The sequence below is a fragment of the Monodelphis domestica genome, chromosome 3 (assembly GCF_027887165.1).
Source record: "Monodelphis domestica isolate mMonDom1 chromosome 3, mMonDom1.pri, whole genome shotgun sequence".
Lineage (NCBI taxonomy): Eukaryota > Metazoa > Chordata > Mammalia > Didelphimorphia > Didelphidae > Monodelphis > Monodelphis domestica.
This window is the reverse complement of record NC_077229.1, coordinates 198,751,470-198,769,344: the sequence shown is the minus strand read 5'-3', so window position 1 is coordinate 198,769,344 and position 17,875 is coordinate 198,751,470. Positions and strand designations below refer to the sequence as shown.

Sequence of the window (17,875 nt, the reverse complement as noted above, 5' to 3'; positions counted from 1 at the left end):
TTAAGCATGCTTCAATATCTTACTACAAAGTCTCCTTTTTCAACCTGATTTTTCTTGTGTTTAACTCTAGTAAGTAACTGATAAAAATTTCAAGTGAAGAATTGAGGCAAATCAGAAAGGAGATACTGCAGATTAATGTGCAATTACTAGGGCCTCAGCATACTTTCTGAGAAGCAGTTAGCCTATCACTACAGCTAGGACGGCCGGGAAGACGCTGGGGCTCACAGCCTGAAAACGAATGCTGGGGCAAGTAGGATGAATGATGAGGCAAAGGCAGAGACGGGAGGGTTTGGCAGACGGGGGAGAGCCATGGGCCTCTCTCTGGCCTGCTCCTCACGGTTTCCGGGCACTAGCCCTTGGGGGCACAGCCTGGGCTGGGAAAGGCAGGAGGACAGACAGCCAGAACGCTCTTACCAGTGTGTGTGAGCATGTGCCGCTGGAGGGAGCTGGCCCACGGAAACACTCGGGGGCAGTAGGGACAGCTGATCTTCTGCAGGCAGGCAGAATAGGAATTGCGCTTCCCCCTCAGCAGCTTTTCCTCAGGGGCGTCCTGCTCGTCGTCGCTGGGCCCGGTCGGGTCGGCGGGCACAGCTTCGTCTTTGACGTCGTCTTCGGCGGACTGCAGGAAGGGACTGAACTTGTTGGTGTCGGTGGTGGCGAGCATCTTCTCGATGCTGGCGAACTCTCCGCTCGACTCCAGGTCCACACTGCTACTGTTTGTCTTGGGCCGGTTCTTGGTCCCTTTCTTTCGGCCTCTCTTCTTTGACAAAGCAGCTGATCCCTGCTCCATGGGCGAGGCGGCCCCGGGACTGGCGGCCCGGACGGCGGACTCTCCGGGCTCTTTGGGGCTGCCGGTGCCAGAGATGGCTGCCGGCTTCTGCTTGGGGCCTCCTGGCTTCTCCGGGAGCAGAGGGTTGCTGGCGGCCTTCGGGGCAGGGTCTGACACCTCGGTCTTCAACAGAGCAGGGGCCGAGGACACGGAGGAGATTATCTGGGCGATGGAGGCCAGGGGCGGCAGCTCTTTCGTCACAGGAGGCTTTGGCAAGAGCGGGGGTGGTTTGGGGCGAAGAGGACGAAGCAGGGCCGAGTTGCTCAGGAGGGCCGGGGAGATGATAGGGACGGCGAGGTGGAGGGGGGCCTGCAGGGGCTGGGCAGGATGAGGAAGGCCTGGGCTGTTGGTGGCCGCAGAGGGAGCCGTGCTGGCAGTCGGCTTCTCCAAAGGCCCGCTGGCCGCGAGGGGCACGGGCAGGCTGGGGCAGGGCGGAGGGCAGCTGTAGAGCTGGTCGCCACAGCCAGGGCCCAGCTCGGGCTTCTTGGCTTCGCCCAGTACCGCCGCCTCCTTATCCCGCCGAAGGGTCTTGGGGATGGACAGGTCGATGGGCTCCATGGAACAGTCATAAGAGGAGGAACCCACAAAGGAGTTCTCTTGCTTCACTTGGACCAAGGCCAAGGCCTTTCCCTTCTGTGAGAAATCCAGGGGCTCGTTGAAGTCCATGGGGAAGCTGCTCGTGGGCTCCAACTTGATGGAGATGTGGGAAGGCAGCGGCGGCTGGGCAGCTCCCCGAAGGAAACCATTCTGGGGCTCCAGGAAGGCAGTGAGGGGCTTCCGGTCCCCGTAAGGGGCCTCCTCGAGCAGCGCGGCGGCGTCGGGCGCCTGGGGCTCGCGGGGCCCCACTCCGCAGTCGACGGCGAGGACGTAGCTGTCGATGTCGCGCTCCTGCACATGCAGGTGCTGCTTGAGGACGTGGTGCACGCAGTTGCGCTTGGTGGAGAAGGCGGTGCCACACTCCTTGCACTCGAAGGGCTTGCGGCCCTTGGGGCAGCCGGCGGCGCCCCCGCTGTGGGTCCTCATGTGGATGCGCAGGGCCCGGTAGTGCTTGAGGTCCTCCCCGCACAGGCGGCACACGGTGTCGGGGGAGCAGAAGGCGTCCACCATCTCGGCGGCGTTGCTGGACACGTACTCGATGTTCTTCTCGATGTCCTTGCGGGTGGCTTTGAGGTGCTTTTTCCTCAGGTGCCGCTCGCAGTTGGCCTTCACGGTGAAGGGGTAGTGGCAGATCTTGCAGATGTAGGGCCTCTCGCCGCTGTGTGTGCGCAGGTGGCGGATGAGCGCGGCCTTGTCGGCGGCGATGTAGTCACAGATGTTGCACTGGTACGGGGAGATGCCCAGGTGGGAGCGCACGTGCGCGCGCAACACGCCAGAGAAGGCAAACACTTGGCTGCAGAAGCGGCAGGGATACAGGACCTTGCGCATGGCCGGCGTCTTCTTGCCGGCCGCTCCGGCGATGATGGCCTTGAGCTCTCCCTCGGTCACTTCTTGCTTGATCTTGGCCTCCATGTTCAGGGGCAGCAGGGCCTCGATGATACTGTCCTGCTCCAGCTGGGTCTTCATCTCGGGCTGCCCCGAAGCATCCCCCCGAGACTGGAGGAAGAGCTGTGAAGACGGAGAATTCAGCTTGGCCCCGGACTTGGGCTGCAGCAGCTGGGAGTTGGAGGCGGCCTCCGCAGAGGTTTTGATCAGCCTCAGCGGCGGAGGGGGGAGGCTGGGGCTGATGCAGCCCGGAGACGCCTGCTGGGCGCTGATCAGGGGCGGGGGGGTGGAGGTAGCCACCACCGTGCGGGGGGTGACCAGGGGCTTTGGCTTCAGCGGGGGCATGTGCTTGAAGATAGACTGCATGGGGGTGGCAGGGGCCTTCGACAGCGGCGGAAGACTGATCTGGGGAGGGACCGAGGACGCCATCTTCAGGATTTGCTGGATGTCCGCCAGCTCAATGGCAGACTCACTGGAAATGGGTTTGACGACAATACTACTGTCAGGCTGGATGATGAATCCCTTCTGGAAGGGCTGGAGGGAGAGATGCTTCATGTTTTCCTTGGTGGGGGGCAGGACCGTGAGTGAGGCCCCCAGGGAAGCTGCACCAAGAGGGGACAGGGTGAGCAGGCCGGTGCTGCCGGGCTCCTGAGGTAGGCCGCTCTTCAGGGTCTCGAGCTGTATTGCTTGGTTATCATCCAGCACGGGCTCCTCCGCAGGAGGGGGCTGGAGGTCTTTGGTGGACCGGAGGCCCAGGGCTGCCATGAAGGCCTTCTTTTCAGGGCTCTCATCCGTGGGACTCTTTGCCTCTAGTTTGTGCTTCTCACTCCCCTGATCCCCTACCATATGGGTTTGTGTGTGTAGTTTGAGTGCAGAAAGCATGGGGAAGGCCTTATTGCAGGTCTCACAAATAAAACGATGAAATTCACTGATGCATCTTCTTAAATTTGTTTCACACCAGACCTATGAGAAACATGGAAAAAGAAGTCACAGGTGGGGGGACAAAACTAAAGAGGTACAAAACTCAAAAAAGCCAGAAAGAGATAGAAGCGTTTCAGCTCCAATCCAGGTGTATTTTAAATGATAACAAATGTTTCTTAATCCTTGGACAATATGCCAGCAAGTGGAGTCAAGAGAACTCAGGCTAAAATCCTGGCCCATACTTAGTACTACTTATAGGAACTTGGGCAATGGCACAATCTCTGTTTTCAACTTTCTCATCTTTTACATGAAGAGAATGGACACAGGGATCCCCAAGATCCCCTTTTAAATCTGAATTTATAATTCTACCACATGAGGAGAAACCTTTTATACTCTTACTCGCTGACCTGAACTGGACTCAGATGGGGCTCCTGTCAGGGCTGGATGATCATCCCCCTGACCAAGCACGGGGAAATGACTTTCTTCTTTGTGCCTCAATCTGTTCACCTAAAAAACAAGTAAGTGATCTCTTGGGGCTCTAACAGCTTTCTGACTGATCCTTTTCTAGGGTTCCTTGAAATAATTTCCCCTGTTATTATTTTAGTTTTAGCCTGTTGGTAATTTGATTGGTATAACACTAAGTCCATGTCTAGTTTAGATTAATACTAGCCATAAAAACTGAATACTTCCCCAATTATTTAGGAGATCTGGTGATGTCTAGATCCCTTCTCAGAAAAAAAAAATGTTCTTAAATGCATTAAAAAAACATGCAAGATTATAAAAGAAACTGATTATATTGAAATAATTATCAAGAGTATACAACAAATCCACTAAGTTAGGTTAAGAATCATTAAAATAAAGGGAAAAGAAAAGAAGTAAGAAGGGTTTTCATTCCCACCCAGATGTATTGTTATAAAACCATGAACACTGAAAAGAAAGTTGGAAATTTAAAAAGAAAAATACATACTGGGATTCATGTTCAGTTTCTGCTATTAAATTCTGATTTTCATAAAAACATTTTCAGGTCCTGATGAACCCCCCAAAGTCAACAAAGTGAAGAACCACACAAAGTTTATGTTCTCAGAAGAAAGGTTCCATATAAAACAAATTCCAAGTTGGAAATTCAAAGATTAAGTAAGTGAACAACTAATTTCTTAGTTGAATTAAGGTCAGATTATTACCTGAGAAATGCGAGGAAATTTCCTACAAGAGAAGTCAGTGAATCCTAAATCATGGAAGCCAGCAGGAATTGAAGGATTGTTCTGAATAAAAGGCTTTCCTGTAGGGTCTCTTGGAAACTGCTTGTGGATAACTGCATTATGACGCAGCAGTCCTCGATGTGTGCGAAAGCTAATGCAACAAATGTCACACCTGAAGGCAAAAAGAGGAAACCTGTTATAAGGCTTTCAAGCCAATGTTTCAGTTATAGATAAACTTAAACAGAAATGTAAGAATGATAACGTGGAATGAGAAGAAAGAACATCTATTTGTCTGGTTTATTGCTATTTTATACCAATAACATCTGTACCTAAAATGTGCAAGAACTGGGAAAAAAAAAAGAGGACCATATAGCAGACAATATTTCTAGAAGATGAAGATCTAAATGCTCCATCATACTTCTGACCTGCTCTCATTAAACATCAAAACGTACATGGATAATTTATGGATTGTGGGTGTTTTCTTTTAACTTCCTCCATGCTGAAGAAGGCATACATCAATTCAAAAATCAAAACAACCAAGTCAACATTAGTAGTATCTCACACATTAAAAGACTCGGAATTAATCACCATATGGTCTGGTGGCAAGTGATAACAATAAATAAAGGTAAAGTATTAATTCTAATCACATGAACTAAGCAGATTCCATCAATTTTTTTTTTACTTTTAAGTACATATAGCCATCTCCAACTGGTCCTTGACATATCTATCAAATGCCTTCCACACTACCAATCTGATGAATCATTTTACTAATGAAATCCGGTTCAACTTCTAAGACCCAATTTAAATGCCACCGCCCCAAAAGCTTCTTTCCCCCTCTCCTCCCTATAAAAATTGCTTGCTCCCTCTTCTAATTTTCCCTAGTGCTTTCCTAGAAATATTATATTTGACCCTGTACTATAGTCAATGGTGTTCATCTCTACATTAATCTCTCCTAATTGAGAACTCTTTAAACTTAGGAATCACTCCTCATTCATCTTCATTATTATCTACAGTGTACAGCATATTCTTCTATCAGACCACAGGCACTGGGGAAAAAATCTTGTTTTTATACTCCTGCCCACTTGTAAGACTTTCCTCAAAGCTAATTCCAGATTATGATTAAAAGATGAAAACATATGCAAACGGAATTCACTTCACTGGCAAGTTAAACTGATGCAAGAGTGAAATAAGATTCACTTATAGAAATGAACAATATGGAAATGTTTTGTGATAATACATGTATAACCCAGCTAGAAACACTTGTCAGCTCTAGGAGGGTTGGACAATAACTGCTTATGTATATACCCTACAAAAAAAGTAGTGCTGCCATGCTCCGAATGGATCTATACTCATAAAGTTAAGGAATTCTGTAATCTTGTGGAAAGAATTTTCAAATGTCATTAGTAGATAACCCTATGTGGCGTCAACATCAACAAAATGCATACTTTGAAAATGGATTTTTTTCCCCACAAGAAGCAGTAATGGATTTGCAACATCTATTCTAACTGATGCCCTGTGTGCAAAACTTTGCAGTGTACTATTACCTGTCAAGATAGCCCTTGTACTGCTGCATGAAGTTCAATGGAAATGCTTTCACCTTTAAAACACTGAAAAAGCAGAATGAACTCTTTTTTATTATATTGCTGAAAGAAATGCTTGTATATTTGTATAACTATTTTTCTTATTACTAAGAGGCAAGACAAGGCAGAATACTGTTCTCTTGAACAATGCTCTTAACCTGCTTTATTTCTGCTGTTATTAGTATCTTAGTCTCATATTTCGTCAGTATTAATTCAATTTAGCCTAATAGGAACCTACATGCCATAAGGAAAGGGAGAGGAGTTGTGGGGGAGATTTTGCTTAGATTGTCACCCATCATTACAATCTTTGGGAGATGTTAAATGAATACAAATAAATCAAAAGTGTATTTTTATTACTACAGTCTGTAAAATAATCTCCATATGAGATTAACAAAGTAAGTTAACAAAAAAGCAAAATGACATATACTGGAGACACAATGGGAAAACAAATAGATTAAATACACTGTTGGAAGTTGTAAAATGGTCCAGTAATTCTAGAAGTCAATTTAGAGCAATGCTTCAAAAAAATAGGAAAGGACCTGCTTGCACAAAAATATTTAGAGCAGATCTTTTTGTCATGGCAAAGAACGGGAAATTGAAAGGATGCTTATCAATTGGGGAATGGCTGAACAAAATGTAGTATATGATGGAGATGGAATACATTGTGCTATGAGAGGAATGATGAACCAGTGATTTCAGAAGGAACTGGAAAGACTTACATGAACTGATGAAGAGTGAAATAAGATTCACTTATAGAAATGAACAATATGGAAATAGTTTGTGATAATACATGTCTAACCCAGATAGAATCACTTGTCAGCTCTAGGAGGGGAAGGGAACCCTATTTCTAACTTTGTGCTGAATGCTAGAAAGACTACATATATAATGTGCTAGTAGGCAGGAAAGAATAGGGTTCAAAAACCAACTCTGATAACTTTTATTTGTATGACAGATCAAATGCAACCATCCCTAGTTACCATCTAATGGTAAAATAAGGCTAATAAAATTGTAGTGGAGTCCCCATAACTTTATTATGAAGATTAAATTAGAAAAGGCAAACAAATTATTTTTATACAAACTTCATAGTTTTATGAATGGCAGCTATTATTGTTGTTATCATCATCAATAAAAAGATGGGCTCCTCACTCAATGGTTCAACTCTGTAACCTCACCTGTAAAGGGCTTTGGGACTATTTTGTCATTTGTTATCTGAAGATTCTATTAAGTCATTTCAAACTGAATAAAAATTAGGGTATCTGGTGGGATTGTCAAAATTCATTAAGAAACCCAGTGCAAGGAGGTTTGTTAGCTAAGTTTAGTACTGTTCTACAACTTGCAAGTACAAGCGCATTTCTTTGCAAAATATTTCACCACAGGAGGCAGTGTTGAAAGAGTCCTGTATTTGCAGCACTAAAATTTAACTCTAATTTCAGTGGTGCAATTTATTAGCTGCATGACCATGAAAAGTTCATGTGAACCTTGGAATAGAATTTAAATCTCAGATCTCAAAATACTTAGAATACCTTAGTCATTACTCCTTATTTTGATGATTAACAACAATTGTGGCCTAGAAGTTGTTAAAGCACATTTTCAATGGTTAAAAAAAAAAGGAAGACAATTGGTCTGTCTGCCATCCTTTCATTAAAAACATGTGGGTGCTGTCACAATTAAACTTTTAAACACAGATCTGCTTGTAGGAACAGGCATTCTTCCTCTCCTATTTGCAATATTTCAGTCAAACTAAGGCTCTGCAAAATCAGCTTTTCAAGTATTCCTTTTAAACTTGTAGCAGGGGGGAAAGGAGGAAATTAGATCCTTCTTAGCCTATCAGTTCTTCTACCCAAAATATATACACCCACTTAAAACTGAATTGACATAGTTATAAACACACTAGATAAATGGTCTGAGTAAATAGTCAGTTTTGAAAAGAAATCTAAGCTATCCGCCATGATTTGCAAATAATATGTAATTAAATGCAAATTAAATCTGTCCATTTCACCCCACAGAAAATAGGAAAATAATCTTTGTAGCAGCAGTTCCCTAAGACTGCTACTGCATCTAAGAAATGGTTAAGATAGTCTATAAAGCAATTTATACCTATACTTCCAAAGCAAAAGGGTTCAGCAAAATAGAGTTCTAAAACAAAAATTGAAAATAATGCTTAGCTCTCACTGGCCAAAACCAGTACTGAAGAGATCAAAGAAAAAGGAAAATGATACATAATACAAAAATATTTATAGCAGCTAAGGCAAAAGAGAGCTGCCACGATGTGATAGATTGCATGACCTGGAGTAAAGAAGAGCTGGGTTCAAATCCAGATTTTACTATGTATTTATTTACTATATTTTACTATGACTAGCTTTTTGGTCCTGGGCAAGTCACTTAATCCTGTTTGCCTAAATTTCCCAATCTAAGCCAGAAAAAGACTTGTCAAGATAACTCCAAAAAAAAAAAAAACACCCACCAACAATGCCAAAGTCCAGACCATTAAATCTAGTGTCAAACATTTTTATTAGCTGTATAACCCTGGGCAAGAAAGCTTGGTCACCTCTGTTCATTTCACTTTCCTCATCTGAAAAATGGGGGTGGAGGATGATGAAAGATATACACTGAAAGTATATACTTTAATAAGAAGGCAAACTTTGCATAACGGAGAATTTGAGCTTATTTAAATAAGCCTTGGGTACACAATACGACCATTTTTCTGTATCCTTCATAGCTTCTGGTGGTCAAGAAATGACATTGGATTCTTTAAAAAGGATGCCTCAATAAGGGCACATGAGCTAAGCTGGGTCCTACCAAACAGGAAAGCCAGGCCTGATAATAACACAATGCCTGAGGGCCTCCCACCTCGCTTCGGGAAGGCTGAGCCCCAAACATTCACACCCGGTGCACACAGAGCAGGAGGAGGTAACCCCAATCGGGCAACATCATTTGGCTGAGTGCAGAAGACACAAAGACAGGCCTGCTCTCAAGGAGCTCATACAAACAAGCATGCTCATAGGATACGTGGATAAGGATAAAGTGCAGGCAGAATAAAGTGGAGAAAGCACACTTGCATTCAGGGGGAACAGGGCTGAAAAGGGAAAAGGTAAGACTACCAGGTATGAAGAACTAAGCTGAATGCTTTAAAACAATCCAGGCAGCTAAACGCTGTTATTCTCCCCATTTTAAAAAAGAGAAAGCTGAGGCAGACAGGTTAAGTGACTTGTCCAGGGTCATAGAGTTAATAAATGTCTGAAGCTGGAGCTGAAGTCAGGTTTTCCTGACTCCTGACCCAATCCACTCGTAGCTTCTTTGAGAAGGTGGGACTTCAGCTGGGAAGGAAGCCAGAAGAAAGCCCAGATCCTGGCCGGCAATGCTCTAAGGCCACATCTGGTTCCCCTTCTTAGGGAGATCAAAAAGAGCAGCAGCAGTAAGAGGCCCCTCATCTGACTAGTAAACTCTGGGAAAGGATATTTTAAAAATAAAAAAATCCTAAATAAAAATGAAAAGGAATACATTTAGTTGGAAAGAAGCACCAAGGGACATGTCCCACACTAAATCCTACTTCACACTCAACACCTGTTGATAGAACTTAAATAACAGTAATGTTTAAAGCCATCGCCCAGAAACACTCACATAGACTTTATCAGTCAGAAAGATATCCCAAAGGGCCACAAGTCACCCGAAGCCTTGGGGCAGAGCTGCTGGGAGCCCCATATCTAAGCAGCTCTCCCAGGACAATGCAGGTCGTTGTAAAGCTGCTTCTGATGCTGAGCGATACAGTGGATACAGTGGTGGCTGCCATCCTTCTCAGGGGATTTGCAAGCCCCACTTGGACTTGTCAGTCTTCATTATAGCTTTAAATGTTACCCAAGCAGCCACAGATGCACTGGTCCACAACAGCTCCATCCTAATCTCTCTTGAAACTAAGATATGTAAAAGACAGCAAGAATTCAAGGCTAACAAAACTGCTATAAAACCCATTACCTACGTGTTGGATGACACAAGAAGCCTTAATAGGAGATAGGGGGATTTTAAAAGAAGGAAAAGAGTTGTAGGACTATTTAATTTGCAATTGATTTTGACAATGCACTACAAGGAAAAGGAAAGATTTGGGGCACAGGGAGTCTGCCCCTTGATTTCCTAGCAATAGAGATCATCATCTTTTGAAGACTGATGCCAAAAATAATATTTTTTTGAGTGAAAAACAACAGTAGTAGTAGGGAAGAGTGTTTTGTTTGCTTTTCTCCAGACTATTAATATTTCATCTCAAGGTAAAAAGTTTAATTCACATGGAAAAACAAAACAAACCTAGTTCTGAGGATCTGATTAAAAAAGATGACTTTTAAGTCAAATAAAAGTGATGTAATTATAACAAAACAAAGGATGGCTACTAAGGATTGGTCAGATCCATATACAAGTTCATCTGTAAAAAGGTTGGTTATATTCTAAAAGCCTGAGGGTATTTCTTCACAGAAACAATTAATCAGGCAAATCTACCCCCAAAAAAGACTATTAGACCATAAGGTAAGGGCAGCAGCAAGGATAGAGAGCCAGGCCTAGTGATGGGGAAGTCCTAGATGCAATTCTGGCCTCAGACACTTCCTAAATGTGTTCCCTATGCCCAGAGAGGGTACCATTTATGTTGTAAAATGCTGAGATCCCTTGGTATGGCATGGGATTTGGGATCAATCGGCTCAGGACAGAGTTTAAAAAGAATGAAGCCAAAGGAGGGGGCCACGAGCCATCTTCTGTGAGGCACTGGAGGAGGAGGGCAGAGGAGGTAAGGAAACACATGGGCCCAAGGGCCTTGAAGGAAATCCAAGAACCACAACTTTCTTGGAGAAACAAGTTATTACTTAAACATCAAGATCTCCAACTACACTGAGAATAACTAACTAGCATTTGCTATCAAAAAATTAAGTTACCAACAAAGATACCAAAGCTAAGTTAACAATAAAGGTAAAGACATTCATTGGAAAGTTCTTATCCTACTGTTTCACTAAAAGAAAAGTTTCACTTTCGCCCTGCTTATTACAGAAAATGATGTGTATACTGCCTTCGGAAGATCAGTTTGCCAACTTTGCACGATCCACAGTCTGTTGTGCTGACCCTAAGCCCCATGTAGAAGGAGCAGAAATCCTGCCTTTTGTTCACACAGCACCATTTCTTAGGCCAGGGGGAAAGCAAAACGAATTATAAGAGGGAAGGAAGAGCAGATAAAGGGATGGTGCACCATGTGACTGGGTTAGACCCTGGGACTTTAGGCTGAACAGCCACCTCTCCAGGGTCCCACTTTCTTCATCTTACTCTTGAGGATGGCTGGCCAAGAAGATATCTAAAATGCCTTCCAGTTTGAAATCCAATACCTTAAGGACACAGGGCTACTAATTAAATTCATGAAGAATTCCATCTCATAACATTAAATGTTGGTTCATGATGAAATTTAGAGATGAGCAATCAAAATAATGGATAAAAGATAATACTACTATGCAAATCCTAAATAACTTTTGCATTATAATAACTGTTTGTAGCCCTTATGCACTCATTTCCCCCTTTCACTACAAAATTTTTATGTATTGATAGGAAGAGGTTCAACCCTCAAAAATACAAAACACCAAAAAAAAAAAAACACACACAATAAAACTGCAAAGGAGACATCTAATCTTGATAAGAATTTTCTAATCAGGAAGTTCCCTGTACCAGTGTTCAATCTCTTTCACTCTCCTAAATAATATTCAGACTAGCTACCCTTGTATGTAATTTTCAGAGCAAAAGACATGAAACAAAAATGACAATAAAGAGGGCCAGCTTCCTGGTTTCACCCTCTCAGCTATGTGTCATGGTGATTGTTGAAGCCATGTAAATTACAGAAATGAAAAATACAGGCATGCAAAACTTAATTTGTATGTGGTAGCTTAAATAACTTCGGTCTCTAACTCACTTATCTTGTTAACACCAATTTAAATGAGGAACTAATATGGGCAGAAAAAAGGTATCACAAAAGTCCAAACATTTTAAGAATCTACATTTCCTTTATTTTAGAAAATCTGATCAACTAATTTGAGAAGAGAGCATGTGAAAAGTGGCAAATCTGATGTTAGATAGATACCTTGATGCGCTTTTGCCAGAGCCACAGAAGAAAAGAGTAGTGGAGCTGGAAGAGGGAGAAACTAATGTTCAAACTGTGTGTGTACAGGTCAGGTGACTAACCTTTGTGAGCCTCGGTTTCCTCACCCATAAAAATGGAATCAGCATATCTGTGATATTGACCACACATGGTTATCATGAATGAAGTACAATGAAATCATGTATGCAAAATGCAAATGGGACAGAATGGTTGACTATAAGGGATGATTATGCATAAACTTGGTAAATAACCAGCAGCAAAAATCAGACAATTCCAAAAAGCATGACTGTCACCCATAAACAAATAGCAGGCCATAGAGCAGCAGCCACTGTGAACATATGATGCCCATAAATACAGTTTAATGTCTTAAAGCAAAAGCTAGATTATTCTTTAGGAAGCTCAAGGCAGGGGGCGTATTAAACTGAAACAAATAGTATAAAAAGTCTCCATTCACAGCCATGCTGACACTTACTAGCTGTGTGACTATCAAATCAACTGAAAGTTTCTGAAGCTTAAATGGCTAATCTAAATTGGGACAAATATAATAGGTTCCTTACTAGTGAGCCTCACATGTTTGAAGAAAAAAGCAGATGATGAGTCATAACGCAATTTAAAATGGCATTTTCATTTAATAAGAAAATTTACTTATTCCCAATACCATATTCCTTAGCCATGTCAGATCAGAGGGTATTGCTTCCTTTCCATACTGATGATAAATCAGACAACATATATATACAGCCTTTCCTCTACTTCAACGAGGGGGGAAAAAAACTTTTTTTATCCCTTACCTCCTGTCTTAAAATCAATACGTTGTATTGGTTCTAAGGCAGAAGAGTACTATGAGATAGACAGCTAAGATCATTAGGTTTAAAAGCATGACTTGCCCAGTGTAACACAACTAAGAAGCCTCTACGGTCAAATTTGAACCTAGGACCTCCCATCTCTTGGCCTGGCTGGCTCTCAAACCACTGAGCAACTGGGCTGCCCCCAGTAAATACACTCCTAAAACAAATAGGCAGGACGATGACTAAAGATCTATCCATTTTCTCAGGCTTTGCAAAACTGTTCTTTTGTAAAAGTAAAATATTAAATAAAATCTATTCTTTCAGAAGCATCCAAATTAAGGAATGAATAAAAGCAGTCCTTTCAAGTTCTCCCAACCAAGTGAGCAACACAATAGTTTCATTTCTCTAGTAAAAGCAAAACTCCAAACTGTGGAACAAAAGAAAATGTATAAAGAAATAACAAAGTATTGCTATTTAACGTGAATTGTCACAAAGCCACTATCCCAATTCAGGTGAATACAGTTATTACTTGAAGTCCTAACTCCCTTGCATCAAGGACTTCTACCACCAAGATGCTGGCCAGTGACTCATCTGAGATTGTGCTACTAGGCATGGGGTAGCCATTTCCCAAGATACTGCATTATAAGTTGGTACCCAGCATCAATACGTTTTTAGAAGATGGAACCTTCTCCAATGAGGTCTTTAAGAAATTAAAGGAAATTTTACAGGTTTTTTAATCAAGTGATTAACATTCCTTTGAAAAAGACATTTATTTCATGCTTCATTTTAATTTTCCTTCTCTCCAGGAAGAGCCAGGGAGTGCTAATGATAGCCCCACCCAGTTTCAGACATTCTCCTTTGAGGCCAGGACCCTCCCCCATTCAGCTCCTCCTCTCACTCACTGCCCCTCAGGACAGGCATCAAACAGCTGCACTAATCACTCCCCCAGTTGCTGGTAGAGAGATGGAACAGTGACAACTCCCTTGCTGTTTGTCTCCAGGGGACCCTAGGAATCCACCCCAGGCTGCACACAGAATGCTAACATCATGCTGGATTTTTCGACCTCAACTCAATGTGGCATCAAACACAGAGCAATCGTCTAACTAGTTTCACAAAGAGCTTATGTGAGCATGAGCCTTCACAGGGGCAGAGCACAAAACCTGGAGAAAGGGTCTCTTTCTAGCAGGACTGATGGCGAATGGCGTGCATCCAGGTACCCAACTCAGGGGCACTGCCCCTCTCCTTCTACTGCACGCCCTGTCTGCAACTGTCCTGGGGCGTTTTGGCTCTCCTCCGCTGCCCTGCTCCCTGGATGAATGTCAGCTGACAAGCACTTCATTATAGTTCCTTGGTTTTCAGGATGATGCTAAGTAAGGGCATACCATGAACTACTCTTTACATCTCAATCAATCTAAATTTTGTTATTGTTAAGTCATTTCAGTCAAGACCAACTCACTATGGCCCCTTTTGGAATTTTCTTGGCAGAGGCACCTGAGGTGTTTTGTCCTTTCCTTCATCAGACCCTTTTACAGATAAGGAAACTGAGGTAAACAAGGTTAAGTGACTTGCCCTTTTTAATGTCTTAGGCCAGCTTTTGATTTCTTATTGACTTCAGGCCTGGCTCTCTTTCCACAGTTCCACTACTACCTTGATGATCCTAAATTTGGCTGTGAGAGCCGCTTCTGGCAGTCCCATTTAGGAGTTCCCATAATGTTTTTCCCATAATTTTCATAGTAATTTAGGAAAATCTAGAGCTGTTGTGAGGTTCTTTAACCTCAAAGCTTTTTCTATAGTAACTTTGCCAGCCTTGAGTCTGATGAATAGGAAAAACTAGATAATCTGATCTGGATCACAGATCCTATGGCAACCTGGTGAGGTCCATGAATCTTCTCAAAATAATGTTGCTAATTGCATAAAATATATATGATTACAATAAAAAATAAATGACATGGAAATGCAGTATTCAATTACTTTTTTTTTTAAGTTCATGGTCCCCAGCTCACTTAGATTGATAGAAATTTTTGCCTTGAAAATTCCATCCCTTCAGAGACAAAAAAAAAAAGATTACAATTTATAAAAGAAAAGCCTTAGAACAGACAAAACATGAATCTAGGCAAATAACTTACTTTCCACTTAAGGTCATAGTTTAAAACGCTCGAAAGAAAATATCAAGAAAATGATAGATGTACCAACTTCAGGCATAAAGATGACCAATAACAGCCCTATCACATCTCTCAGGAAAAGTTCTCAATGATCCACAAGTAACTATTCTCCATGTTAACTACTGAAAACCAATTGCTATTAAATGCCAAGAAACTGTTAATAATCCAAAGAAAGGGCCCTGAAATGCTGTGCTAAATCATAATGAATTTTTTTGTGATCTCACCATCAACTTTCTAGCCATGTGGAAAAAAAGGATTGAAGCCTTAATGCAGATCAAAAAGCATCAGACACCTTGTTCACAACCCCAAAACAAGTCTGATGAACAGCAAACACAATGGTCAGTTTTCCAAACTCTGCCCTAACCTGTGCTCAGGACACTTCTGCCACCCTCACCATGCAGGTCTATTCTTATACTCAATATTCCATGGACCATCTTTAACACAAGGGGCTCCTCTTTTGGATCCAGGCTCACCGACTATCACCAATAAGAAGCCTCCCATTGTAAATGCCAAGCTCTCGGCTCTCCAAGAGCCTTCTGCCTGGCCCACCTGGTGGGCTCTCCTTCTCTTCTGAGTGAACAGAGCCTGGCAGTCATTAGCCAGTCACCCCTCTGTAACCGGGCCCATTACCACATGCCTTTGTTTGATTTGTAAGTGGCTCTTTCTTGCTCATGTGCAGTACAAGGGGCATGGAGAAATAGACTCTGCTCTTAGCTCCATTGGTGTCATTCGATGAAGGGCCACTGCTCCTCAGGTCAGAGACAATTCTCCACTCCACTTCAGTAACTCCTCCTTGTGGCCCCAATATTGCTTCCTACCCATCGCTCCCTTTCTGTCGCCCAACAGATGCCATAGTGCATTGCTGCATGATGACTAAGCGCCTTTATGGTACGGCTGTCCCCCTAGATGAAAAGGGGTCACGAAGAGAATAGAGAAATTAATAGACAATTCTGTCATCAAGGCCTCCTTGGGCTGAGCTCTTTCAAAGCCCATCACTACCACCTTGTAACAACTGAGCCAACCTGCTTGTACCCAGGCCAGGGTGTGGCTTCCAGGGAGTTCAACAGGATGACAGACTGCCTGGAGGGAGCACATCCACAATGCTTCTTTAGATAGCTCCTTGAAAACAATGCACACCATTATGGTGCAGCTAGGGGCATCTGTCCCTGGAGCCACCAGACAGATAGTCGGGTAGAACTGGAGACTTTTTCTAACCTTTTCTTCCCTGTCCTTCCTACCACAGCAGAGCTTGGCTCCGCCATGGGGTTATCATCACCAAAACTTACATTCTTAGAAGAGTCTGTAATTCATGGAGTACTTAGCTCCCAATAACCTATCCAGGCAGGCAGTGTGCTTTGGGGAGGGAAAAGCACTGCATTGGGAGACAGAGGACCACATGGGGACCACAGCTCTGTAAGCATAAGCAAATCAAGAAAACTGTTTGAACCTTCATTTCTTCAAAGAAGCCAGATGGCTCAGGGGACAGAGAACTAGCCAAGAGACAGGAAGTCCTAGGTTCAAAGCCAGTGTCATCTACTTAACTTCTTTACTATGTGACCCTGGGTAGGTCACTTAACCCAAATTGCCTAGCCTTTACCTCCCTTCTGTCTTGAAACTGACGTTAATTCTAAGCAGAAGATTAAACCAGATTGTCTCAATAAAGCCCTTTCTGTCTCTTTCATTATTATTCTATTATACCCATGAATCAATGTTAATTGGAATTGGATCTCTCAAATCCAAGTCCAATATTATTTCAACCACACTTATGTCATATGGTGGTTTAGGATGTGAACCACAAAGTGGATTTTCCCCTTTTCCTTTACTTTAATGTGCCCAATGAATAATTTAATGAGCATGTTTAAAATACCCAACCAATATGAACATGTATTGTTTAATGGCAGTAGATAATGTTAGCCGAGGCACTCCCTTCTGCCCTTATTCCATATTCCTCTGTGGATTAGAATGGACAATCAACAATTAACTCAATGCAAACTGTGTGTCAGAGACTGACAATAAGCTAAGAATGAAAAAGACCTATAAGAAATTTAATTTTATCAAATGTTTTTAAAAGATGCAGGAATAGAAATTTTCCTTAGAAAGAAAGCAGAGGAATATAAATGAATAGTAATTTTTAAAACATTTAAATTCTAACCTTCTGTCTTAGAAGTATTGGTTTCAAGAGCAGTAAGGGCTAGGCAACTGAGATTAAGTGACCTGCCCAGGGTGATAAAGCTAAGAAGTGCCTATGGCCATAGTTGAGCCTGGTACCTCCTGTTTCCTAGTCTGGTTCTTTATTCACTGAACCACTTAGCTGTCTCTAGTAATTTTTCCATGGAGATTCTGTTTTTCAATCAGAAAACAAGGACTCTGAAAATTAAGTGTAGTTGACAAAGAGAAATTGCACTCATAAGAGGTTGTATGATAATTCTCTATTTAAAGCCAATTCACTCACATAATTTCTCTGATGTCTAACAAATACCTGGTCCATGAGATGATACACACATCTAAAAGAATATGGGCGGTAATTTTCAAGGCCAAGAGAGGCTCCTTGTACATCTCTAGTGAAATTGTCTAAAATAAAAGTGTATTAAAAAAGAGCCGAGTGCCAACCAGTATAACTAATGTGGTGTTCTGGTTCAGAGGGCCATTTCAGAATTAATGGACAGAAGTGGAATTAGGAGTGCCGTGCACTATTTTGGTCTGGCTACTAACTCACAAAGTGACACTATGTGATTCCTTGTGCCTCAAGTTGTCTGCTTGTAAAATTATCACAATGTCTACAAACCACCTTCCTACCTCCCA

At 42.7% G+C, this 17,875-nt stretch overlaps 1 protein-coding gene across 8 annotated transcripts in view; it reads right to left on the bottom strand.

Moving 5' to 3' along the window:
- RREB1 (ras responsive element binding protein 1) overlaps positions 1–17,875 on the bottom strand; it is a 149,813-nt gene that overhangs the window by 21,926 nt on the left and 110,012 nt on the right. For all 8 annotated transcript variants that reach the window (XM_007488007.3, XM_007488003.3, XM_007488002.3 and 5 more), the window contains 2 exons: positions 4,414–4,603; positions 415–3,274 (listed from right to left, as the gene is read on the bottom strand). In XM_007488007.3, coding sequence (XP_007488069.2) covers positions 415–3,274; positions 4,414–4,603 — 3,050 coding nt within the window. The remainder of the gene's footprint in view (positions 1–414; positions 3,275–4,413; positions 4,604–17,875) is intronic.